Source organism: Gopherus flavomarginatus, chromosome 2 (genome assembly GCF_025201925.1).
Source record: "Gopherus flavomarginatus isolate rGopFla2 chromosome 2, rGopFla2.mat.asm, whole genome shotgun sequence".
NCBI classification, from domain to species: Eukaryota; Metazoa; Chordata; order Testudines; family Testudinidae; genus Gopherus; species Gopherus flavomarginatus.
Genome location: NC_066618.1, coordinates 235,054,934 through 235,080,280, shown reverse-complemented (window position 1 = coordinate 235,080,280; position 25,347 = coordinate 235,054,934). Strand labels below are relative to the sequence as shown.

The following is a 25,347-nucleotide window of genomic DNA, read 5'->3' as shown; positions in this document are numbered from 1 at the left end:
ATAGTAAACGTGTTTTAGTACCTGCGGTAGACAGGACTTCCTCTCTATATTTGCCTCTTTTGTATTTTTATTCATTACAGTAACTGAAGTATTAAGGGTAGTTTAGATGAAAGAGTAGAAGACATTTACCATTCTTTTAAGCAAGTCTAAATTGATTTGCATGCAGAGTTTTAGAAATCTCATATAGTACAAATGAAAAGGTCCAATTGTTTAATTACTTCAGATTTGTCATGGTTCCCATGCTGATGATTTTAGGGTTATCCTTCTGTTGTATGTTTTACATTTAATGCAGCCCTTCTCAAACCGAGATTGGCCTTCTGGTGGATGTTGCTTCTCTTCTGGGAAACTCTGGGAAATGTAAGAGGAAGAGAATATATTTTTCTTTCTCCTTAGGACTTGGAATAAACTAGAGCTTGTTAAATTAACAAACTCGGTGCTGATTACTAAATATATTATCTGACTATTCAAAATGAAATGACCCACTCAACAAAAAGAAACAGGCTACCCTGTCTATACGTACAGTATGTAAGAAAAAGATTAAGTATGTTTCCTTGCTCAGATGAGAAACTTGAAGAGTGGAAAATCTTGATCTAATTGCATAATGCTTTTTGAAGAAATACATATTGTAAGTAAAACTTAGTTTTATGTCAATATATAGGCTACAAGTCTACAACTAATTTAAAAAAAGTAAAGGTGACGATGTAAGGGGAAGTAAGTGTAAAATGTGTGTCTTACCTAAATGTCTGCATACATGGGCAGAAATGGGTTTAGGTATCGATGCAGGGGATGCGCATGTGGTGGATGCATGAAAAATGACACAGTATAAAAGAGTGGAAGCTACACAACACCCATTCTGCCATTTCAGAATTGGTGAAGTAGAACTGTTAAATGGAACATAAGTTACTGCTGGTACTTGGTAGTGTAACTTGTGATACGCATGATGGGGAAGGAAAAACAGTTTCCCCCAAGTCCTTACTTGGGCTTATTCTCTTCCACCCCTCCTCCTAACACAGCTGGTTTTTCCCAGCTGTTAATCCACCTCATTATCCCCAAACCAAGCTGTGTCTGGCTTGCATCCAGCTGTCTCTGCCATCCAGTCCCTCCATTAGGTAATGGCTTTTTTTCTTTGTGTTTCAAGCACCCTAGCCTTCCATTTTCCCCATCCCTTGTTTTTGATGGAGTTCTGTGAGCATTTTCTCTACTCAGTTGTCATTTTGGGGAGGGCAGGATAATCTTTAAAATTGCTAACTGGGTATGTAACTTTTGTTCAAATACAGATGGTTCTGATACTTTTAAGGTCTCAGACTTTGTCTGCTTTCCATAGGAGACATTCTTGTTATATTACACCCCTCCCCGCCCCCTGGCCTCCAGAATATAAAATTCATACTTATCAAACAATCATGACTGAAAAGACATTTTCGGTGATTGAGTGTTCCCTCTCTTTCAGGTGGGTAAAAATAGTTTTTTTAAATGAGAAATTTAAATTTAAATATTTTAATTACAAATATTTTTTTTAAATATATGTAAATTTGAAATTGACATCCAGTGTTATGGCCTAAACTTAGTATAATCTCTATTAAAATTACTTAAATAATATTAATCAGTAGATATTTGTTGCTGAAGTTTCAGTCAGATCACTGAATTGGTGGAAGTCACTGGCCATATACCTGGAACCAGAGTTTTTTGAAGTGCTAAGCCAGTTTTTGACAGTAGTAGCCTCTTCTGCAGGTGCACAGAGATAATTATTTTCATTTTATTCAGCTGTTCAGTACAGTTCAGTGCCTAGTTCATTGAAAGTTAAGAAACTAATTGGGAGTTATAAAAGCAGGAAAGCTCGTTTTCCTCTTCCAATTGATGAATAAAATCTAGGTGTAAAAAGAGAAAATCTTGTAGTTCTAAAATTGGAAAGGACTTGTTTACCAGAAATAACCAGTTCATTTCACTAAATACAGATACTTCCTTTGTTTAATAAATCAAGTAGTTTATCAAAACATTATGGAATGTAAAAGCTTTTACTTTTGTAGGCAGCATATTTAAGGTAGGTTTATTTAACTGATAAACTGTTTTAAATGCCAGTTTCCATTCAAATAGAATTTTGACACAAATCATGAGTAAATAGTCATCTAGGAAATAAAAAATTCACCATTTCTAACATCAAAAATGTAAAAATCAAGAATCTGATTAAATGTATGTTTAGCTATATAATTATAGTGTAACCTTCTGATTAGCAAGAATTTAGTGCAAAGGCTATACTGAATTGTGAATTAGCATGTTTTAATAGGTTGATTCCCACTGATTGGTAACTTCCTTTAGGAAAATAAAAAGTACAAATGCAAAGTAAGATTACAATCAGTGATTTTCACAGATTTTGTAGAACAGTGTGATTATCTAGTCCAGCGACGCCCAAACTTTCCCTCCCACTCCCCACCCCTTACTAGTAAGGGAATATGTCTGTTCCACCATCCCTGGTGCTGGGGGCAGGCCCAGGCGAACTTTTTGGCTCGAGGGCTATATCTTGGTATTCAAATTGTACGACGGGGCATGAATGCTCATAAAATTGGGGATGAGGGCTCTGGCTGGGGGTGCAGGCTATGGGGTGGGGCTAGAAATGAAGTGTGCGGGGTATGGGAGGGGGCTCCAGGCTGGGACAGGGAGGTTGGTCTGTTTGGGGGGAAGGAGGGAGAGCTCCAGCTGGGGGGCGTGGGCTCTCGGGTGGGTCTGGAGATGAAAGGTTGGGGGTGCAGGAGATTACTCTGGGCTGGGACGGAGGGGTTCGGAGGGCGGAAGGGGGATCAGGGCGAGGGCAGGGGTTTGGGGCATGGGAGAGGATCGGGGTGCAGGCTTCGGGCAGCACTTACCTCAAGAAGCTCCCAGAAGCAGCGGCATATCCCCCCTCCAGCTCTGCATGCTGCCCTGTCCGCATGTGCCGCCCCTGCAGCTCCCATTGGCTGTGGTTCCCGGCTAATGGGAGCGGCGGGGGCAGCATGTGGAAGCCCCTGGCTGCCCCTATGCATAGGAGCCGGAGGTGGGACATGCTGCTGCTTCTGGAAGCTACACGGAGAGGAGCAAGCCCTGGACCCTGCTCCCCAGGGATTAAAACATCAAGAGGGCTGGATGTGGCTCCTGGGCCGTAGTTTGCCCACCCCTGCCCTAGACTGATGCCCCACAGTTTCGGGCTACTGATCTAGTCTGACTTCCTGTAAAGCAAAGGCCTCTGAACTTTCCAAAATAGTTTAAATCAAGGTTTCCTATTTTCTGATTTAAATCAATTCACCCTACCCTCTTTGGTGTTATAGTATATCTTTTCTTTAAGTTCACCGGCATTCAGGAGTTATTCAATGTGAGTTTCTTCTGTTTATTTAAAACCATATTAAGTTGATGCAACAGAAATAGCCATTCAATTCATTTATGCTCTATTCACTTGGTGCCTTTAAGTGTCTTTGGGAAGTCTGGTTGCTTAATATTTCAGATATTTGATCTGCTTTTGGGGAAACTGAGAGAGCCAGGCGTTTTCACAGGCACATTATAATGTCAGTAGGATTGACTTGCAGATATAGGGCCAGATTCTCACCACGTGAGCTTCAGTGGAGCTGCGCAGATTTAAACTTGACTGACTTGCACCAGCTGAAGATCTGGCCCATTGTGTGTGGGTTTTCTGGAATTTAGGGGTGTATGTGTGTAGGAGTTTAGATGTGGAAAGCCTCTGAACAGTGGGAAAGGAGAGAAGGGCATTGTGCAGGGTTTGGGTATATTGGAGTTCTGAGACAAGTAATTCTTATGGATTTTGGAGAATGGAAGCCACGTGGAAAATCCATCAAGGCACTACAGCACAGTAATACTTCACAGAGAGAGACTTGAATACATTGTGACATTCAAAGCCAATGATACATCAGGGTAAACAGAATAATTTCTAAATATCTTTTTTTAAAATGCATGAAACTTCAAGAACCAGTATTGCTAAACTGTGGGGTAGATTATAAACACATTTCATTTAGTTAAAGGGAATACAATTAATGAAGTTCTTCTGCTTAAAAAAGAAAAAGTTTTGAAAGCATGGAAATTGTGAGTTAAGGAAAACTACAGGGACAAAGCTGTGGTTGTGTAATGCCAACTACCCTCCACACACATTCAGGATTCAGCAGATTAAGAATTTGCAAAAACACTGTTTTTAATATTGATGATAAAGTATACTCCTGCATTAAACTGTACCGAATTTGACATTCTGATGTAAATATTCACTGGAGATATGTGCAACCTACATTACTATAGACTGTCCATCAAGAAATCCTCCATTATCAAGAATTTAAGACCAAAGGCCTATCAATTCCACCTTCCCCAAATAGCTTGTAAAATTGCAGATTCTGGAATTTTTATAAACCATTTAAAACCACTGATCAGGCCTTTGTAAGGATGGGCACTCTTTTATACTCCTGCTCAATTTCTCAAATTTATGGGGATAAGATATACTAATATAAGCTTCTGTATACTGGTGTAATTGTGCCCATACTAGGGAATTGTATCACTTTAACTATATCTGTTTCTAGACCGATATGATTTTTGCACTGCTGTAATTATGAGTAAACCAGCTTAAGATGTTATACAGTTCTCAGAGTCTCCAAACAGTCATGGTGTGCAATGTGTCAGGAGTCAATACTTTATTGTAGTGTGATACTTGCCAGAGACATCTGTCTTACATGAAGGGTTCAGTGTGACAGAGTTAAGGTCATTCTGTATTTACACATTTACCAAACCTTTCCCCAGCTTTCTAATTCTTAAAACTGCAGATTTCTTGAAATTTTTTCTCTTATCTTGTTGTTGTCTTTTTACGTTAAGTTCTGCTTAATATATGGTGAAATCCCTTTCTCCCCTGTTCCTACTTCCCATCCGCCTGTCATTTGATTTTTAAAAATATAAAAATTTTTATATTTGGACATGGCCCTAATTTCCTTTGCAAGTTAAATTCAAAGAACTATTCTATATTCAAAGATCTATTCTTCAGATTAGTATTTAAAATTTGGTACTCCCCATCTCCTATAGCAACTTTGTGATTTAAATAGACTAGCTCCTGGGAATGATAGCTTTCTCCAAATAAATTACAGTGCTACAAAGTTGCATTTTTTTTAGCATGTAGATTTGATTTTTTTAATTGTGTTTTGGTTGGTCCTTTAATTTAGATTTCCCCTTATTTTTTCAGATACTTAAAGCTTCAAAAAGACTGTTCCTACAGCAGGAGGACCAGCCCTAACCATACGCTACACAAGGGCAGCAGATGGTTGTAATAGATCTCATGATGTAATTACTGAACAGTTCAGGATCTTGGGAAATGAACACTAAAATATTATAAATGGGTTTTAGCCAACTGTCATTTTATTACAATTTTTTTTCACGTTTAGATGTTTAAATTTACGTTCCTGTCTAATTTTTTTGTCAAGTTTAGTGCATTCATTGGTTTTATTTCTCTTTCTTCCCTGTTTGTGACAGTTGTGTGTTTGACATACATTTTAGATGTGCTATTCAAGTTATTTATGATGGAACATCAATTGATTTTTTCAGATTTTAATATATATATATTGTAGGTACATACAGTAAAAAATTGGGAACAGATTGGGCAAACAATGTGCAAATGTGATAAATTTAAAACGTTACTACTAATGTAACATATGAGCTAACTGCATTTTTATTGGAAACACTAATGAGACATTGAGCTGTGAAGTTTTGATTTTTATCTGTCTGCACTGATGATATGTCAACAGTTACACTACATGAGCTTCAAATCATTTACAATAATTCTACAGTTTCTAAAACATACATGTCTAATTCTAAGCAGTATATAGACAGATTATTAAAAGATTTTTTTTCCATAATCCGTTATTTTAGGCTCATTTGATTTTAAAACTAAGGAACCCGAAGACTTTAAAATGGCCTGGCAGGAAGTCAGGGTGTATATTGACACACAGGTATGTAATCAGTTTGGGCTTAGTAAGGCATAATTTATATTGCTGAGAGTACTGACTAATATCCCAGCTGGGATTTATGTAGTGTGATACTCAATAGAGAGGGAAAAACAAAACAGATTTGCATAAACACCCAGCTTTTAGATTTAAAAGCTGACCCTGTCAGAAAATATTCAGCTAAAAATAAGGTTTAAAAATTTAATACTGTAAATATATAAAAACTGTTTTAATTACTCAACTCCATTTAATTTAGATTTTGAATGACTGAGAATTTTAATAAAGCTGATGTGTTGTCTACCTGTTACATGCTGCTGTTCCACAACTGTAGAGACATCATCTTTTCATTCTTGGGCTTTTTTGTGTTCCTTTTTGGCTCAGGAATAGTTGCTGTGATTAAAATATTGCAAAGTTTGATATGGAAACTAGAAAAAATAAAATACGCTTTATTTTAAAATAGAGTATCAGTAAAATAACATAGGTTGTGGTTTAGTTGACAGGGAAATGTTTTTTTTATTAGTTTCTTTGACACTGTTTTGAGATTTTTACTGATACACCCATAGGAAAGGACATATGCGCTTGTTTAATGTGTGGGACTCCAATTCACTTTGAGTTCCATGAGCAGAGCAAGTGTAAAATGTGCCCCAAAGTGATTTCTTTAAACTTATCAGGTTAGCAATAATCTTCTTAAACTGTGGTGTGGGTTGAGGCAGAGTGTGGCATTCTTCTTGGTGTAAAATTCTCAGTGTTTGTGAATTGCAAAGCAATACATTTTACAAAGCCATATTTTGTAGGGAACTTGGGAGTAAAATTTAAGACTTGTAGGAAAAAAAGAACAAACTTTACTGTGTTTATGTGTAATATGACAGTCTGTTTATAGAATTATGGGACTATGAGGATGTATTATGCTGTGATCAAATTTTAAACTCTTTGTAATTAAGTATGTGATTTTTATGAGCTTCTTGTTTACAAAAGTGTGCCAAGCTGGGAATGGTCAAGGGGATCTTTTAAAAAAAAAAAAAAAAAGTGTGTTTCTTCTGTTTTAATGTTATCTGCAATAAAACACAGAAGAGTATCTTTGCTTTGGTGTCTTTATTTTGTACTCTTAAGTGCAGAAATCTGGTATCTGTGTTAATAAAGGTGTTTCAGTACCTGCTTGTCTCATGCTAATTAATATCACCAATCTGTCATAATATAGCTCTTTGTCAACATTTAATACACAAGGGGGACAGAATTTGAACAGGACATAATCTTTATTTTGGTTGTGGGGGAGGGGAGATGAGGCAATGGCAGTGGATTGAGGACATTGTCTACTAGAACGTTGCTGCTTGATTACTCTGCTTTTGAAGCTTGTCAGTCCAGTTCTAAAGCGAATTATGTAGTTGGCCAAAATTTGGTCCAGGGTGTATATTTTCCTTGTGACTTGGAAGGAATGACATTTTACTCACTTAAATACACCAGTGTCTGGCAAAAAGGTCCTGCATTGGTGTAAATCTTCTGAAGGAAAATTGTGTCGGTCCATATTTTGAGTTAGAAGTGTAAAGCGGATGCTGTGCCTACACCATTTTGAGTAAAACAGACATAAACAGGTCTGGTACACCTCCCTGGCTCTCCGACAATCTTGTGTCCTAATGTAGATTGGAATGTAGCTGGGTAAAGGATTCTAAGCAAGGCACATCTCCACCCCCCCGTACTTTTCCCTGCTGTGCCCTCAGAGACCATGGATTTTTGCACTTGGCTGCCTTTTCAATGGTGTTAGGAAAACACACCAGTTCTGGAAAATAATACATAAATATCATGAAATGGGTCACTGTTTAACAACTAAAATATATTAATGTTGAAAATATATTACCACTTTAGTAGTACCTGCACACTAGGGAAATACAACGTATATGGAGCTACTATAAGATGGGTGCATAATTGGTTGGAAAACTGTTCCCAGAGAGTAAGTAATTAGCAGTGGTTCACTGCTGGAAGAGTGTAATCAAGTGAGGTCCCACAGGCATCAGTTCTGGGTCCAGTTCTGTTGAATATCTTCATCAGTGATTTAGATAATGGCATAGAGAGCATACTTATAAAGTTTGCCAAGCTGGGAGAGGTTGCAAGTGTTTTGGAAGTTTAAAATTCAAAATGATCTGGACAAACTGGAGAAATGGGTTGAAGTAAATAGGATGAAAGTCGATAAGGACAATTGCAAAGTACTCCGCTTAGGAAGGAAGATCCCTTTCTGCAGTTCTCCTTCCTAGGCAGTCATTTCCCCATTTTGCACACATACAAAATGGGGAAATGACTGCCTAGGAAGGAGAACTGCAGAAAGGGATCTGGGGGTCATAATGGAGCACAAACTAAATATGAGTCAACAGTGTAACACTGTTGCAAAAAAGGCAAATATTCTGAGATGTATTAGCAGAAGTGTTGTAAGCAAGACACGAGAAGTAATTCTTCTGCTCTACTCCATGCTGATAAGGTTTCAGCTGGAATATTGGGTCCAGTTCTGGGCACCACATTTCAGGAAAGATGTGAACAAATTGGAGAAAGTTCCGAAAAGAGCAACAAACGTGATTAAAGATCTAGAAAACATGGCCTATGAGGGGAGATTGAAAAAATTGAGTTTGTTTAGTCTGGAAAAGGGAAGACAGAGTTGAAGCATAACCTTTTTTGTACTTGAAAACTGTTAATGAGGAGGGAGAAAAAATGTTGTTCTTAACCTCTGAGGATAGGACGAGAAGCAACGGGGCTTAAATTGCAGCAAGGGCAGTTTAGGTTGGACATTAGGAAAAATGTCCTAACTGTCAGGGTGGTTAAGCCCTGAAATAAATTGCCTAGGGAGGTTGTGGAATCTCCATCATTGGAGATTTTTAAGAACAGGTTAGAGAAACACTTGTCAGGGAAGGTGTAAATAATACTTAATCCTGCCATGAGTGCAGGGGACTGGACTAGATGACCTTTCAAGGTCCCTTCCAGTCCTGTGATTCTATGATTCCCACTAATCGGAGATGAGCTAGTGATTATAATGTTATTCATGTAAATAGGAAATTCTGGAATACACTGCAGCAAATATAATTCATATATTCATTTTGTAAAATTTGATATAAAACTTTTAATTTAGGTATTTGTAAAATACTACAAATATAAATTAAAACTGAGTAACCACAAGCATATAAATTGTATATTAATTAGTTGGTGTATGAATAGGCATTATACGTATTAATTACATATGGTTGTATGTGTAATATGTATGCAGTATCTTGCAGAGACATTTTAAGCTTGAAACAGATCATTTTTCTAAAATGTAAAATATTTTCAGTTTTGAAAATATTATTTTTAATGCTACATGAAAAGTAAATGTTTCTTCATGGCAACATGTGTTTTTTTCCATGGGGAAGCACTTTACTTTACTTTAGCACAATCAACTTAAAGCAAGTTTACCCAGATGTTTCGCATTAGAATCACAGCAGTGTAATTTGTAAATAACTGCACCCTCCTATTGCTCCAGAAATGTTCACTTTTGCACATTGGTCAGAGTCAATGATGACACTCAGGTTACAAACCAGAGTGACAGGGAAGATGATGGTGCTTTGTATGAAGGTGAGAAACGGGAAAGGGTTGGTGGGCTTGAAAGGAGCTTGGTCTGGTTCATGCTAAGTTTAAGACACTGTCAAGACACTTGCACTGAGACATCCAATCTCACATCGCTACTGGAGGAAGACCGTTGTTTACAGTGTTGTTGTAGGTATTTTGGACCCAGGATATGAGACAAGATGTGTGAGAGATCTTTTTGGACCAATTCCTGTTGATGTAAAGAGAAGCTTTCTAGCACCACAGATCTCTTCTTCAGAAGGGAGAAAGGTCCGATTAGTAAGTCTTTATCATGAAGATGTTAGTTAAAACCATGTGTGCAGATAAGATCACCCTAGACATAAGTCGTGAGGGCAGCAGTACTCACCAAGATGCAGAGGGGAACACTCAGCCAAGTAGGCAGAGAACCAGGTAAGATGGGGAACCAATAGCTAAGGGAGGACAAAATTAAGGGAGGGTACAATCAGTGTCAAAAGTAGCTCAAAAGATCAAGAATGAGGATAGAAGAGATACCCTAAGGGACTGCTCAAGAAAAGGTAATTAGAGTTTTTGAGAGCAAATGCAGCTGAGAGGGCAGAAGCCAGATTGGAGAGAATTTAGGATGAAGCTAGAGAAGGGGAACTTGCAGTAGTTTTAGATGGCACATTCTGTGAACTTAGAGATGAAGTGGAGAGGGAAGATTGGGTGACTATACCTTACTTTTTACTGAGAGAGGAAAGAACCTGTAGAAATGAGTTGTGAATGGTAAGGGAAGGTAGGAGAGGGGAAGAGCTTACAGAGATGAGTGGAGGGTGTTGTAGAAGGTGCTGGTGATGGGGGAAAGGACAGAGGGGAGTGGGAAGTTAAATAGTTCACTACTTCATGATTACTACACAGTCCTGCTGTATGCTCTGTGGATGGAGTTGAGTGAATTCCACACCATTGTAGAATCATAGAAATTAAAAACTCAGATGTATCATTTTGTCTGTCAGCTAGAGACTGGGTTGTAGGTCTCTCTAAAATCTCTGTGGAAACACTGAAATGGACTTCAAAAAAAAGTGTTTATTACAATTACACATGCAAATAAGGTAATTATGCAAACAGGTGACAACTACATGTGTGTATGTGTACAATCATAGTAAATGTATTCCCTATCCAAATGGACCTGTAGCTTTTGAATATATCAACCTATGAATCTTCTCCCATTTCTAGTTAATATCATAACTTGTAGTTTAAAGATTTTTATAATTTAATTATGGAGGCAAATAATTCTCATACTCTACCAAGTTTATTTAATTTACTATTTTGTAACTTGATTAATACATTACAGGGCGCACGCCAATATTAAGGGAAATCCAGATAATTTAGCAATCTGGGCATAGTGAAGTAGCTGTAGTCACTCTATAGTTGGCTGTCAAGATAGCTCCACATATTAAACCTGCATTTGGCACATGCACAGATTCCAGTCTCCCCAGAAAAAATAAAATAAGATTGAGATTTTATATGCTACAGATCATTCCAGGATAGAATTTCTAGGAAATCTGGTAAAAATAAGGCAGCTTTAAAGATTTAATGTGTTGAAAATGTAGCCTTAGTTTACTGATTTGTTTTTCTTTTTCATCTGATCTCCAAAATGTCTAGGCCTAAGAATTTCTAATTTGTTTTGTTTTTGTAGTCCTTGATGAGTAGAATTGTCTTTTAGTATTTTAGTTAGTGTGTAGGTTAATGAGAGAAATTCTATGAAAACTATAAACATAGAGATGTTAGGTAGATTGCACTGATACATACTTTCAGGCTGGGCTGTTTTTTCAGGAAGTGTTTGTCAATATAAAGCTATCTGAAGTATTAAATAGGTAAATTAATATATATCACAGGTAAAATATTCACAAACATCTAAATGACTCAGAAACCTAAGTTTCATTTTTCAAAACTGACTTTGGCACTGGATCCTAAATCTGACTGAAAGTTAATAAGACTTAAACACATTTGAAAATTATACTCCTATTTTCAAGCACAAGTGAATAGGTAAAATTAAGAAAAATAAACAGAACCCATAGGTACAAAATTAATCAAACATTTGTTGGCTGAACAACCTAGAAGAATTATGTATACTATAGTATATGCGCGTGGATATCATTCACACCCGTGTGTGTGGGGGGTGGGGGGACTTCTATCTTATTTTGAAAAGATTGCTATTAGTTCTAAAATACTTCATGATTTACTACATAGTCCTGCTGTGTTAAATAGTCCCCAATTTATGTTAAATAATGAGCTATAATTGAACTATAAAGTACCCAAGCATTTTTGATTAAAATAACTTAAGTAACAATATGCTGTCCTGAAGTCCTATAAAAAGTTTTTACTTTAACTGTCTCTTTTCCATAGGTATTGATTTACCAGTAGTGTGTTTTGTACTGTTCTTCACTAAAATGCTTATGCTATTTTATTTTTAATCTTCCAGGAAAAAGTAAAGAAACTGAACAGGAACAAAAAGAAAAAGGTAAATGTCTATTCTCTTAAGCAGTAACAAAATTGTATTACATTGAAGTCCAAAGTTGTACCTTCTAGAATGTGTGATTTTCATTAAATAATCTGGAGTTAAACAAGCATAAAGTGTGTTTGCTTTTGCAAGCTAAAGTACGTGTAATCTTAAAGGAGCTGAGAGCTGTATTCTGTGTGATGAAGTTTCACCAATTTGTTCTCATGCACATGATACAGAAGATGGAATTTAGCTAATCACTAGTAGTCCCCCTTGACAAAGCTTGATGCCCACTAGCAGAGTAGCATGTGGGGGAGCTTCTATTTCTTCAGCCCATGCTATGTTTGTTCTATGGATAAGCAAACTATCAGGCACAATTAAAATTGCTATGTTCTTATAACATGGATGAGCAAGCCCCTTTGTCCTCCTGTATTCTGTATATGGCATGTATTTTCCAGAAGTAGTAGTTTAGAAGCATTTCAGAGAGTTTTGAAAATAAGGATTGAGGCAGGAACAATCTTTGTTCTGTGTTTGTACAGTGCCTAGCGCAACAGGATCCTGGCTCAGCAGGAAGTATGTTACTCTAATAAGCTTAAATACATGACAATTATTAAAAATGTTCTAGGTAAATTTATTAAAACCATTTCAACTGTAGAATGAAGTAACAAGAAATAGCATCGGGTGCCCACTTATACAGAGATCACATTTCACTCTGGACAAAAGCAGAGATAAAGAAAGCCCCCCCTCCCTCCCCAGCATCCTCATTCAAAAATGAAAGTGTATATATAAAATTATAACTTCAAGATTACTCTAAACAGTTACACTTACGGGTAATGCATTTATTGGTGCAGCATAATGGTAGAACCTTCTCCAGGCAGTGCATGATAGAATGCACACGAGCACCCTATATCTCTCCCCTAAGCATCTCCAAATGATCTGAGGGTGAGGATATCTGTATATGGGGATGCTGCACCCTCTACTCTTTCAGTTCCTGCCGGATGTAAATGAACTGTTCTGGTCCATCAGACCAGTGGGTTTTCTCTTATTAGTGACCTTAGGGAATTGTTTTGTTAGCTTTTAGTGTTAGTTTAGTTACAGAGTTGTAGTTACAGATAGCTGAGTTTGGTTTCACGTTCAGTTCCGTGTGATGGCGGACCTGAAGAAAAAGAAGACGCACAGTTTTAAGAGAGGCACTTAATGCCCAGCCATCTTCCTGGCATCGCTCAACCATGTTAGATGTCTTAATTGCCTCAGAGAAGGTCACCGTCACTCTGTTTGTCACTTTGACACCTAGAGCATGTAAGGAGAGCCAGAATAGACTTCAGGTGCTCCTGCTTAAGAAAGTTCTTGCTGCTAAGCTGCTGGGTTCTGTGAGAGTGTCAGATCTGAAGACTAAGAGGCTTGTCTGGTTCCAACTTCTTTGTCTGGTAAGGCTAAAGTGCTAAAAGGATCCTGGGGATGTGTGTTGTCACTGGTTAGGCTCCTGTTCCATCAGATCCTCCTGTTAAGGCTGCTGAGGTGTCCGAAGGCACTGTCAGTTCAGTTGGTGGCAAAGAATCTTAAGATTAAGGTCTTGGTTTCAGCTGTGTTGGTTCGGAAGAAGACAGTGAGAGAGAAAATGGCCACTCAACTTGTATTTCATTTAAATTTTTAAAATCTATCTTTTTTTAAATCATTGACGGGAAAGCCTTTTTTATTAACAATTGGAGGATTGTTACATGGGACAAGTGGATCCTAGAAATAATGTAAGTGAGGTGTAACTTGCGGGTATGCAAGATAAATCAGGCTCCTGAAAGGGGAACAGTAGTCTGGAAAGGCTGAGAGCCACGGGGTATTGCTTCTCTGCTCCCTGGAGCTAAGATCAAAGCATAGTATCTGCACATACTGTTTCCAGACGGATAAACTACGTATCATTGAATGTTACAAGTTAACAGTTGTTCCTGTGCCTACTGTTGTGAGGTCTCTTTCCAATAAGGCAGAGGCATCATCATCGTTTGCTTCTATTAAATATGTTCCTGTTGGGGAAAGCTGTAAGGGCTGCTACTTGGAATTCACTCTATAAATTTATCAAACATTATGCTTTAGATTTGGCTGCAAGAGCAGATGCTGGTTTTGGTAGAGTGGTAGTTCAATCGTTATTTAATTGAGACTATGTTCTTTCCTCCTGAGTTTTTTCTGCACTGCTTACCAAACTATGCATAGGTGGACAGAGCCACTCAAAGAAGAACGAAGGTTACTTACTTGTAACTGGAGTTCTTCAAGATGACTGCATATTCGCACTTCCTTCCCACCTTTCCTTTTTTCTCAAAGTCCTATTTTGGTTTCTGTGGGTCAGAAGGAACTGAGGCTGTAGAAGGCGCATCACTCCTGTTATATACCCTTGCCTTCAGAACGTTCGGCGACAAGGAGGGGATGCATGTTCGCTCTGACAAGCACTGTTTGGAGCAGGTTCTACAGTTGGGCTGTACTAGCCAGTGCATTATCTGTAAGTATGAATATTCAGTCACCTTGAACTCTGGTTACAAGTAACTAATCTTCACTTGTACAGCAGTGTCATCTAACAGAAAAAAATATTAGGTACCACTGGATGCTCTATCCATGTACTTTACATGCACCAGAGGATGCAGCCCCTCTTAGGAGCTGTACAGTTTTTACCGCACAAAAGATGAAGCAAAGCTTTCCCCACAGCTGAACTTACTTAAGGCTGCTGCTTAGGGAGGAGCTTCCCTGGATGCAGACAGTAGCTCAGCCCTCGGAATTAAACATGTCTCTAGACAAATCCACCTTTCTTTTGAGGCATCCAGACACTAATGACTATGTTATGGGGCTTTCCCTTCACCCTCTCCACTGGTTCTTCTCACGCAGACAGAAAGCAGAAGACCAGAAGTCTGAAGTGCAGGCAATGTGATGTTTATTGGGGTTAGTTTCCAGCAAGCATGTGTCCCATAACTCTGATGCCACAGAGCCCTTTCCCAGTGCCCCCCTCCCCCATTTCCCTCCCTCCAACCTCCTCAGCAGGCATAATTATACCTGAAATGAACACCCACAGTCCCACCCCTTACAACTTATGGTCATGTTCCATTTGGGGGGAAGAGGGGGACGTGGATATGAGGTCTTCATCCCATCTCTTTTGTACCCCATGGGAGGGGTAAGGTGAGATTGTGCTGCGATCAGGGACAGGCATTTCTTTGGTCTTTAGTGTTTTATACCTTCCTCCCTAACTCCCTTTGCCTCTCTCAACTGCTTGTTTGATCTTGTCTTGAGATAGGGGTTGAGACAATCTTAAAGTGTGCGCTCCAATAACACTTTCACTGCTCTTATCTGTTCCCATTGTCCTAACAAATCCATCTGGCTAGTTTCAGAGTAGCAGCTGTGTTAGTCTGTATCTGCAAAAAGAACAGGAGTACTCGTGGCACCTTAGGGTATGTCTACATCTACAGTTTTGCAGCGCTGGTTGTTACAGCTGTATTAGTACAGCTGTATAGGGCCAGCGCTGCAGAGTGGCCACACTTACAGCAACCAGCGCTGCAAGTGGTGTTAGATGTGGCCACACTGCAGCGCTGTTGGGCGGCTTCAAGGGGGGTTCGGGGAACGCAGAGAGCAAACCGGGGAAGGAGACCAGCTTCGCCGCAGGTTTGCTCTCGCGTTCCCCGAACCCCCCTGCAAACCGCAGGGAAGGAGACCTGCTTGCTCGGGGTTCGGGGAACGCGAGAGCAAACCGCAGGGAAGGAGACCTGCTTGCTCAGGGGTTCGGGAAACGCGAGAGCAAACCTCAGGGAAGGAGACCAGCTTCGCCGCGGTTTGCTCTCGCGTTCCCCGAACCACCCTGCAAACCGCAGGGAAGGAGACCTACTTGCTCGGGGGTTCAGGGAACGCGAGAGCAAACCGGGGAAGGAGACCAGCTTCGCCTGCGGTTTGCTCTCGCGTTCCCCGAACCCCCCTGCAAACCGCAGGGAAGGAGACCTGCTTGCTCGGGGGTTCGGGGAACGCGAGAGCAAACCGGGGAAGGAGACCAGCTTCGCCGCGGTTTGCTCTCGCGTTCCCCGAACCCCCCTGCAAACCGCAGGGAAGGAGACCTGCTTGCACGGGGGTTCGGGGAACGCGAGAACAAACCGGGGAAGGAGACCTGCTTGATTACCAGAGGCTTCCTCAGGTATCCTGGGATACCTGCTTATTCCACGGAGGTCAAGAAAAGCGCTGGTAAGTGTCTACACTTGATTACCAGCGCTGGATCACCAGCGCTGGATCCTCTACACCCGAGACAAAACGGGAGTACAGCCAGAGCTGCAAACAGGGAGTTGCAGCGCTGGTGATGCCCTGCAGATGTGTACACCTCCTAAGCTGCAGCGCTGTAACCCCCTCACCAGCACTGCAACTTTGTGATGTAGACAAGCCCCCAGATACTAATAAATTCGAGTTCAGCAGTCTCTCTTTGAAGTCTGTTTTTGAAGTTTTTTTGTTGCAAAATTGCCATCTTCAAGTCTGTCACTGAGTGGTTAGAGAGCTTGAAGTGTTCTCCCACTGGTTTTTGGATGTTATGATTCCTGATGTCTGATTTATGTCCATTTATTCTTTTGCGTAGAGACTGTCCGGTTTGGCCAATGTACATGGCAGAGGGGCATTGCTGGCACGTGATGGCATATATCACGTTGGTAGATGTGCAGGTGAATGAGCCCCTGATGGCATGGCTGATGTGATTAGGTCCTGTGATGGTGTCTCTTAAATAGATGTGTGGACAGAGCTGGCATCAGGCTTTGTTGCAAGGATAGGTTCCTGGGTTAGTGTTTGTTGTATGGTGTACGGTTGCTGGTGAGTTTTGCTTCAGGTTGGGAGGCTGTCTGTAAGCAAGGACTGGCCTGTCTCCCAAGATCTGTGAGAGTGAGGGATCATCTTTAAGGATAGGCTGTAGATCTTTGATGCTCTGGAGAGGTTTTAGTTGGGGGCTGTAGGTGATGGCTAGTGGCTTTCTGTTGTTTTCTTTGTTGGGTCTGTCCTGTACTTTTGGGTACTCTTCTGGCTCTGTCAATCTGTTTTTTCAAAAACAGACTCCAAAGAGAGACAGCTGAACTCGAATTAATATGCAAATTAGATACAATTAACTTAGGTTTAAACAGAGACTGGGAATGGTTGGGTCATTACACTAATTGAATCTATTTCCCCATGTTAAGTTCTCCTCACACCTTCTATGGGTCATCTCAATTATCACTTCAAAAGTTTATCTCCTGCTGATGATAGCTCATCTCAATTGATTAGACTCTTCCTGTTGGTATGCAGACTTCCACCTTTTCATGTTCTCTGTATGTATAAATACCTGCTGTCTGTGTGTTCCATTCTATCCGAAGAATGGATTCCATCACATCCGAAGAAGTGAGCTGTAGCTCACGAAAGCTTATGCTGAAATAAATTTGTTAGTCTCTAAGGTGCCACAATTACTCCTGTTCCATCTGGCTAGGGAGAAGCAACATACACTGTTTCGTTGTCCTTTGTTTACACACATCAGTAAGAATGTATGTGTATCAACAAATCAAACAGGCAAGCAAAACTCAAAATACTATCTCATGCGAAAACACAGGCCTGAATCCTACACTGGCACTAGCACTCCTAATAGACTGCACCCTTTTTCCTACAGCTGCGAACAGTTAACTCACGATCACCCATTTCTTCTCCTCCTGGACATACAGTACCCTTTGAATGATCAACTGGACCATAGCACTGTCTGGGTCTTCCCCTTCCCTTGGACAGACCCCTTATTTTTAACAGCTGTCCAGTTGCTGCTTTGTCTTGAAACTTCGTTGTAGTCCCACGAGTCACAGAGTGACACTGGCCCTTTAAGAAGGAGCAAGCAGGACCAGTGCACCTGTGCCTCGTCAGCTGATCCCAGTTAGATTTAAAAGAGGCAGGTGGGCCTAGAAAGGGAGAGAGATGGGGTGAGTCAGACTATGCAGCTGCAGGAAGCAGCAACAGGACTGCCAGAGTGTTACGAACTGGGATGTAGGTGGTCAGATGTTGTGGCTGGATCCAGAGCCAGGAGTCCAGGCAGGGCTGGAGCAGACTGGGGCAGGGCAGAAGAAGAAAGTTTGTAACTGAGGCAAAATCAGGCCTGTGAACAAAATAGGCATAGGAGCGATTGCAATTGAGGGCATAAAGCTTTGAGCAGCCGGAGATTGGCTGCTGCTGTTGTACTTGAGAACAGACGTGCTGACTGCCTTGGCCAATCAGGCAGCCCAGCTGTACTCATAGGCCGCCTGGAGACTATGCAGGTGCAGATGCAAGTCGTCATTCCTGACACAGAGTCCCCTGGGAAAGAAGGCAGCGAGAGGTAATGTGGGGAAAACCCTTGAGATGAGCTGAAGAACTGTGGTGGTTGCGGTGTGTGTATGTGTGTTTACGTTTGGGACAATAAAACTACCTAAAAGAGACTGAATGTGGCATTTGTTTTTTTGGGGGCATGGGCCTGGGGAGAAGGCCTGCCTCATTATACCATGGTTTTAGACCCAGGGTTCCCAGTTCTAACCTGGCTCCTTTACCAAATTATTCAGGCTCCCCAGCTGAGGAATGGCATCAGGACATCCCTTCTAATCAATGCAAAGGGTGAAACCTGTGGCCATCCTCCCACCTTTAATTGCACACCCCTGGGCTTATTTCCTTGACTACTCCATATTTGCCTATTCTTGTAGGCTCTAACTTCTTATAATTAGAGTCCATTCATCCAAAGCTAAAACTTTTAGCAGGGTCCATTCCTCCCAAAGCCAAAACTGGGATATCGCTTTTTCTGTCTCCCCAGTCCTTCATTCAGACTTCACAATAGTGCAGGCCCCAGTAGCTTGTGGCATAGTGTCTCTGACAGCCCCTCTCTCCCAGATTCTTCTGGTGCTCAATGCAACCAGGCCAGCCTTGCAATCTTGGTTCATATAGGGGCAAAGCCATCCTGCATGCCCCACTTCTTCACAGTCAATACATATCACTAGTGGAAGCACTGTGATGCCTTCTCTTTCAGTGTCCATTAGAACTGACTCTTTTGCATCGTGGTGCCTCCTCAACAGGCCTTTCCTGCTGATTGGACATTCCCGAAAACTGGAGCTGGCATTCCCAAAGCTCTGGCTGCATCTCCATATGCTCTTCAGCATATTCATAAATGATCTAAAAAATGGGGTGAACAGTGAAGTGGCAAAATTCACAGACAATATAAAATTACTCTAGACAGTTAAGACAAAACTTGACCACAAAGTTACAAAGAGATCTCACAAAACTGGGTGACTGGGAAACAAGATGGCAGGTGACAATCAATGTTAAGTGCAAGTAATGCACATTGGAAAACAATCCCAACTATCCAGACAAAATGATGAGATTTAAATTAGCTGTTACCACTCAAGAAAGGGATATCTCCCTGAAAACATCTCCTCAGTGTGCAGCGGCACTCAAAAAAACTAAGAGAATGTGAGAAGCCATTAGGAAAGATATAGATAAGATAGAAAATATCACAAGGCCACTTTCAATCCACTGTACATCTACACCTTGAATACCGCATACAGTTCTGGTTGCCTCATCTCAAAAAAGATATATATTAGAATTGGAAAAGGTGCAGAGAAGGGCAACACAAATGATTAGGGTATGCAAGAGCTTCCATATGAGGAGAGATTAAAAACATGGGGACTGTTCAGCTTAGAGAAGAGGAGACGAAGGGGGGATGTGATAGAGGTCTATAAAACCATGAATGGTGTAGAGAAATTAAATAGTGAAGTGTATTTACCCCTTCACATAACACAAGAATCAGCGGTCGCCAATAAAATTAATAGGCAGCAAATTTAAACCAAACAAAAGGAAGTATTTCTTCATATAACATACAATCAATGTGTGAATCTCATTGCTAGGAGATGTGATGGCCAAAAGGATAACTGGGTTCAAAAAAGAATTAGATAAGTTAATGGAGGATAGCTCCATCAATGGCTGTTAGTCTGGATGGTTAAGGATGCAGCCCCATGCTCCACATGTCCTTAAACCTCCAACTGCCAGAAGTGGACAATGGGATGGACAATGGGATGGATCACTTGAAATTGCCCTGTTCTGTTCATTCCCTGTGAAATATCTGGCACCAGCCACTATTAGAGAAGGTACTGGGCTGGCTGGGCCATTAGTCTGACTCAGTATGGCCGTTCTTACGTTCTGATGGTTAACATCTCCCAGCTGAGAAAGGTCTCTGCACTGTTGCTTGGTTATCCCTTAATGGGAGTGTGTCTCAGAATCCCCCTTCTCATACCAGTTGTCTCAGCATGTGCCTGCCCTGTAGCGGCGCGTCCTGGCCTAGTTTGGCATTGCAGGCACTCCCTGCCCAAGTTTCGCTTCTTTCAGGGCTCCTTAACAACTCCATACCCCAAAAGGGTGTAAGACAAAATTTTCCTACTGAAGTTCTACTTGAATAAATACAAATAAACTTGAAATAAAGTCTTTCCTCTTGGGCTCAGAGGTTGCACAGCCCTCCTCCTTGGGGCTTGTGGTTCTCAGTCCTGGCCTCTCTGGCCCGCAATCTCCACCATTGGACTCAGGGTTTGTACAGGTCTACTCCCTGGGGCTTGTGTTTCACTGGGAGCTCCTTTCCCTTAAAAGAGCCTCTCTGAGCACCTCCCTGCAACTGGGACCTGATGGTCTTGTATGAGGCTCAGGTGCTCCTTATTCAATTAACCATTAATTAGCTTATCATGAGTAGCCTGGGCCAGCAACCCTGTGATGTGGTTTAATGGTTCTAATTTTTGTCCTCCATCTTTGTATTTTATTAACATTGAAAGCGTCTCCCTTCCTCTTGCACTGGTCTTAGTGACCATGCTCTGGGAGGTTTTGGCTTCGCTTCAGATGTCATTCTGAATCCCACTTAGTTTGCTTGTAAGGATGCATAGTTCATATAATTCTAATTAAATTAATTTTATTCTGTCAGTTATAAATAATGAACATATTAATATATCACCCCTTGTAAAAATGCTGCAGTCTCTTCCTTCAAGGCACCCAACACTGCAGTAACACTATGCTAAGCCTTTGTGTTTATGACCATTACTAGGAGACTAGAGTTTGTTATTATGGAAGTCAATATGGAAATCTATTTCTGGACTTAATGAGGGATGTATAATCATTTCCTGTGAGTGAAGCCAAAACTCATTAAGAGGCCTGGGATGATGAGCAAAGGGGATATACTGAAAAATACTATTATTGGTCAGTAATTGTTCCCTATGATGAGCATCAGCGTATAAATCACACATGGAATTGCTGCTGCTATAGATTTATTATAATCATTAAATTCAGCAGCTTTATTGGTTTCTAAAATACCTAAGCATTTACTGTCTGATTCTCTCTCTGGATAAGTTAATTATAGAACATTTCTAACTGTTACACTACTATAATTTAGAAAGATCTTTAATTATTGCAGTTCAAGTGCTTTTAAATAGTCCTGCCATAGTTGCTGTCAAATGCACATTTGTTTTGCTATCTTCTAATCTTTCCTTTATAGAAACCTATAGAATTAGCTGATCATTTAGGCCACCTGTAAATCACCAAGTGAATATTTAGCCTACCAAACCACAGGGCTATGACAGCAGTTTTCCATCATCATCATCAAATAACCATTCTTCTGCTACCCATTGGGAGACAGAGCAATTTCAACAGCTAATTTGTATAATGATGCAGACATAGGTTGAGGGAGAAGAAAAACAGTATTTCCTGAGCAAGTTTTGAATTTCAAATACAGAGTAGTTAGCTAGTTTAGATACAATACACAGTGGTTACTCTTGCGATTCTTTCAGTTTAGCCTTTGTATCTTTGAAAATAGGACTGTAGTGTTCAGTATTAGTACAATAGTAAAATTAGGCTTAGTACAATATTCAGTTACAAAACCAAATGGGAAGCTTTTAAGGATGACTGTTGTAAATATGTCTTTATAATTTATTTCTCGAGAAAGTTAAAAGTGGCTATCCACAGATCAATGGCAGGAGGACATTCCAGAGACCCAAGTCCTTCCAGAAAATGTCTTTCCAGCCACAAGCTGGGATCTAGCATTGGTGCCTCCACTGATCACAACTGTGGCAGTGTATCACAGGAGAAGACTTATAAAACCACAATGTGCAACCTATATTTCATTGTAGACAGACCTGACAATTGATTAAAAACACAATTAATACTTTCAAACAACAATAGAAAATCCAGCACTAGCAGCCCCACAAAATCTAACAAATAACTAAAGGAACTGTCAAAAGGTAAATAAATTGTCATGTGTACACCTTTCCTATACATACCACACTAGCAGCATTTTCCTCCTCAGTTACTCTCTTAAAATAATGGGCCATTCAGTGTACCCTGAAGGTAAATAGATCAGGGCTATATCAGGTGAAACACTGCAAAGGCAAGAATCCCTCATGGAGAAAGCTTTTGTACATGGGAGGGCTCCTTTCTCTTTTATTCTCTGGCCCTGCCAACTGTAGCAACACAACTTCCCCTTTATCAGAATGGCATAGTCACACCAAATGTTTCTTTAAAAGCAGCAAAGAGCCCTGTAACACCTTATAGACTAACAGACGTATTGGAGCATGAGATTTCGTGGGTGAATACCCACTTTGTTGGATGCATGTAGTGGAAATTTCTAGGGGCAGGTATATATATGCAAGCAAGAAGCAAGCTAGAGATAACGAGGTTAGTTCAGTCAGGGAGGATGAGGCCCTCTTCTAGCAGTTGAGGTGTGAAAACCAAGGGAGGAGAAACTGCTTTTGTAGTTGGCAAGCCATTCACAGTCTTTGTTTAATCTTGAGCTGATGGTGTCAAATTCGCAGATGAACTGAAGCTCAGTAGTCTCTCTTTGAAGTCTGGTCCTGAAGTTTTTTTTGCTGCAGGATGGCTACCTTTAAATCTGCTATTGTGTATCCAGGGAGACTGAAGTGTTCACATACAGGTTTTTGTATATTGCCTTTCCTAATAGCTGATTTATTTCCATTCATCCACGGTTTGAGTGAGTGGAATCTGCACCGTCGCAGCCGCACCACACCTTGGGTAAAACCCCAGGTGTGAAAGCAAGGGTGACTGAGGCAGTAGCCTGTGGGCTCCTTTTCTGTGTTGCACCAGGCATCGCTCTGATGAACCCGTTTCTCACTCTCGTTTGGTTGATTGCGTGAGGTCCTCCTGGTTTGTTTGGATTAGCCTCAAAATGGGCTCTGGGCAGAGTATAAGAAAGGGGACTCCCCTGGCTGCAGTTCTTGAGAATTGGGAAAATATTTCTTGTACCAAAGGGATTTCTAGAAAGTGTGCTGTGCTTTTGTGTAAAGTTGAATAGCCAGCACTGACTACTCAGACGCCTTTTGAATGGCCACTCGACAGAACTTTTGGGCAGGACAAATTAGCTTGCCTTAGGCAACAATTGGAGGACAACCATCCGGCTCAAATGGATTATTGCTATGTATGGGATATTTTGGCATACGCTAGGACAAAAGGACGTCCCCCGATATCAGGTTCCGGTGCCAGTTTTAAAGTTTGTGCACAGCTTGCGGATTCCGCTCCGCCCTATGCTGCTCTGATCTCTCCTATACTCCACTCTCCAACCACCCCTGCTGCCTCCTCTCTGTATCCTTCTCTGACTACTCCTACTCTGGCCCTTCAGGCACCCCTGATATCACAACCAGTTGTCATTACAAGAGAAGGGAGGAGACAGACTGTCTTATTCGTACATGCTTATCGGCCTTTTGGTCTACAGGATTTGGTAACGTGGCAGCAACAGATGCCGCGTTTATGAGACAATTCGGAAAAGATCTTACAGACCATTCAAAGCGTCTTCAAAGTGTATAATCCTAATTGGGCAGATGTACAGTTGATTTTAGATACCCTTTTTACTCCCGATGAAAAGTGTGCCATCCTGGATGTGAACCATTGCTGGGCCGGGGAGAGTGACCAGCGCAGCCCGTGGCCTGAAAGCGAGCCCATTTGGAAGCCTAACGAGCTCGCACACTTGACCATTTTAAGGGCGAGCCGGGATAGGTTGTTGGAGGCTATTCGCCTGGGAGGGAGCAAGACCGCCAACTGGTCAAAGATTAGGGAGTGCCAGCAGGAATTAAACGAGCATCCTTCTTCTTTCATGGCCCAATTGTCTAAACAAGTACGTATGTATGGGGGTGGGGTTGATCCACAGGGAGAAGCCAACCACCCCATGATGGTCTCTTTCTATGTTGACCAGTGGGCACCAGATATAAAAAAGTATTTCTCTAAGCATGTGCCTGCCTGGCCAGGGAAATCTTTGGATGAGGTAGTGCAGCTAGCTACCTTTGTGTTTAATAGAGATGAGGAAAAGGCTAAGGAAAAGCGGAAACAGAAGAAGGAGGAGGTCAGTATGCTGGCCACCGCGTTGCAGGTACCCTACCGGGATCAGAATCAGCAGGGAAGAGGGAATTCGAAAGTCAGAGGTGCGGGGTGGAGGAACGTGCCGGGAAGCATGCGGGGCATAGTTAGGAATGGGAATTTGTAATTATTGCAGACAGCCGGGGCATTGGAAAAGAGAGCACCCTTTGCTTCTGCATGGGGCTCCCTGAGGCTAGGCATAGGGTGATCCTTCCTTTCCCCTGAATGCTCCCCGGGACCCTGGGGCTGCCCAGTGACAGGTGGCGGAGATCCTGGGAGCCTTGAGGGAACTGGAATGGGATTTGGGATCACAGTCACAGGTTTGTTTGAAAATCAGGGAAATCTTTGTGCCCTTTTTGGTAGATACTGGTGCTACTCTTTCCACTTAACTTTTGTTCCAGGGCCTCTTTCTGATACTAAAGTCTGGGTGCAGAGTATCGAGGGAAACCCATATTCAGCTCCTCTCTCACACCCTCTTCCCGTGGAACTCAGCTCTTTGAAATTGTCACACAAGTTTGTCATTATGCCAGGAGGCCCTGCGAATCTTCTTGGGCAGGACATGCTAGGCAAATTAGGGGCCCATATATGTTGCGCCCTCGAGGGGCTCCTCATGTCTGTTCAAGACTCTGTTGTTGCGTCTCTTATGGCCTTGGTTTCCCCTGCTCCTGATATTCCCACTGAACTGTCCAGCGTTCTGCGCAGTCTGTGAAGCGTAAACCCCCACTGATGTGGGCCTCCTTAAGTCTGCCGCCCCGGTCTACCTTAAGGTTAGGTACGGACTGCCTCTCTCCGTAAAACAGTATCCTTTACCAAAAGAGGCAGAGGAAGGCATTGTGATTCTTATAGATAGCTATTTGGCTCAGGAGGTTCTGGTTCCGTGCAGTTCTCTCTGCAATACTCCCATTCTTCCCGTAAAAAAGCCTAAATGCGGTCTGGATGGTCGCCCGGTTTATCGGTTTGTACAAGATCTGCATGAGATAAATAGTTATGTTGTAAGCC

General features: G+C 41.3%; 1 protein-coding gene across 24 annotated transcripts in view; it reads left to right on the top strand.

The window, feature by feature from the left end:
* ASPH (aspartate beta-hydroxylase) overlaps window positions 1-25,347 on the top strand; it is a 201,058-nt gene that overhangs the window by 104,902 nt on the left and 70,809 nt on the right. For 21 of the 24 annotated variants that reach the window (XR_007772620.1, XR_007772622.1, XR_007772621.1 and 18 more), the window contains one exon: window positions 11,971-12,009. Coding sequence is in view for 19 of the 24 variants with exons in the window: in XM_050940775.1 (XP_050796732.1) it covers window positions 11,971-12,009 (39 nt within the window). In the remaining 5 variants the exon portion in view is untranslated. Of the gene's footprint in view, window positions 1-5,194; window positions 7,027-11,970; window positions 12,010-14,341; window positions 14,474-25,347 lie in introns of those variants that run through there. The other 3 variants (XR_007772624.1, XM_050940780.1, XM_050940779.1) reach the window with 3 other exon arrangements.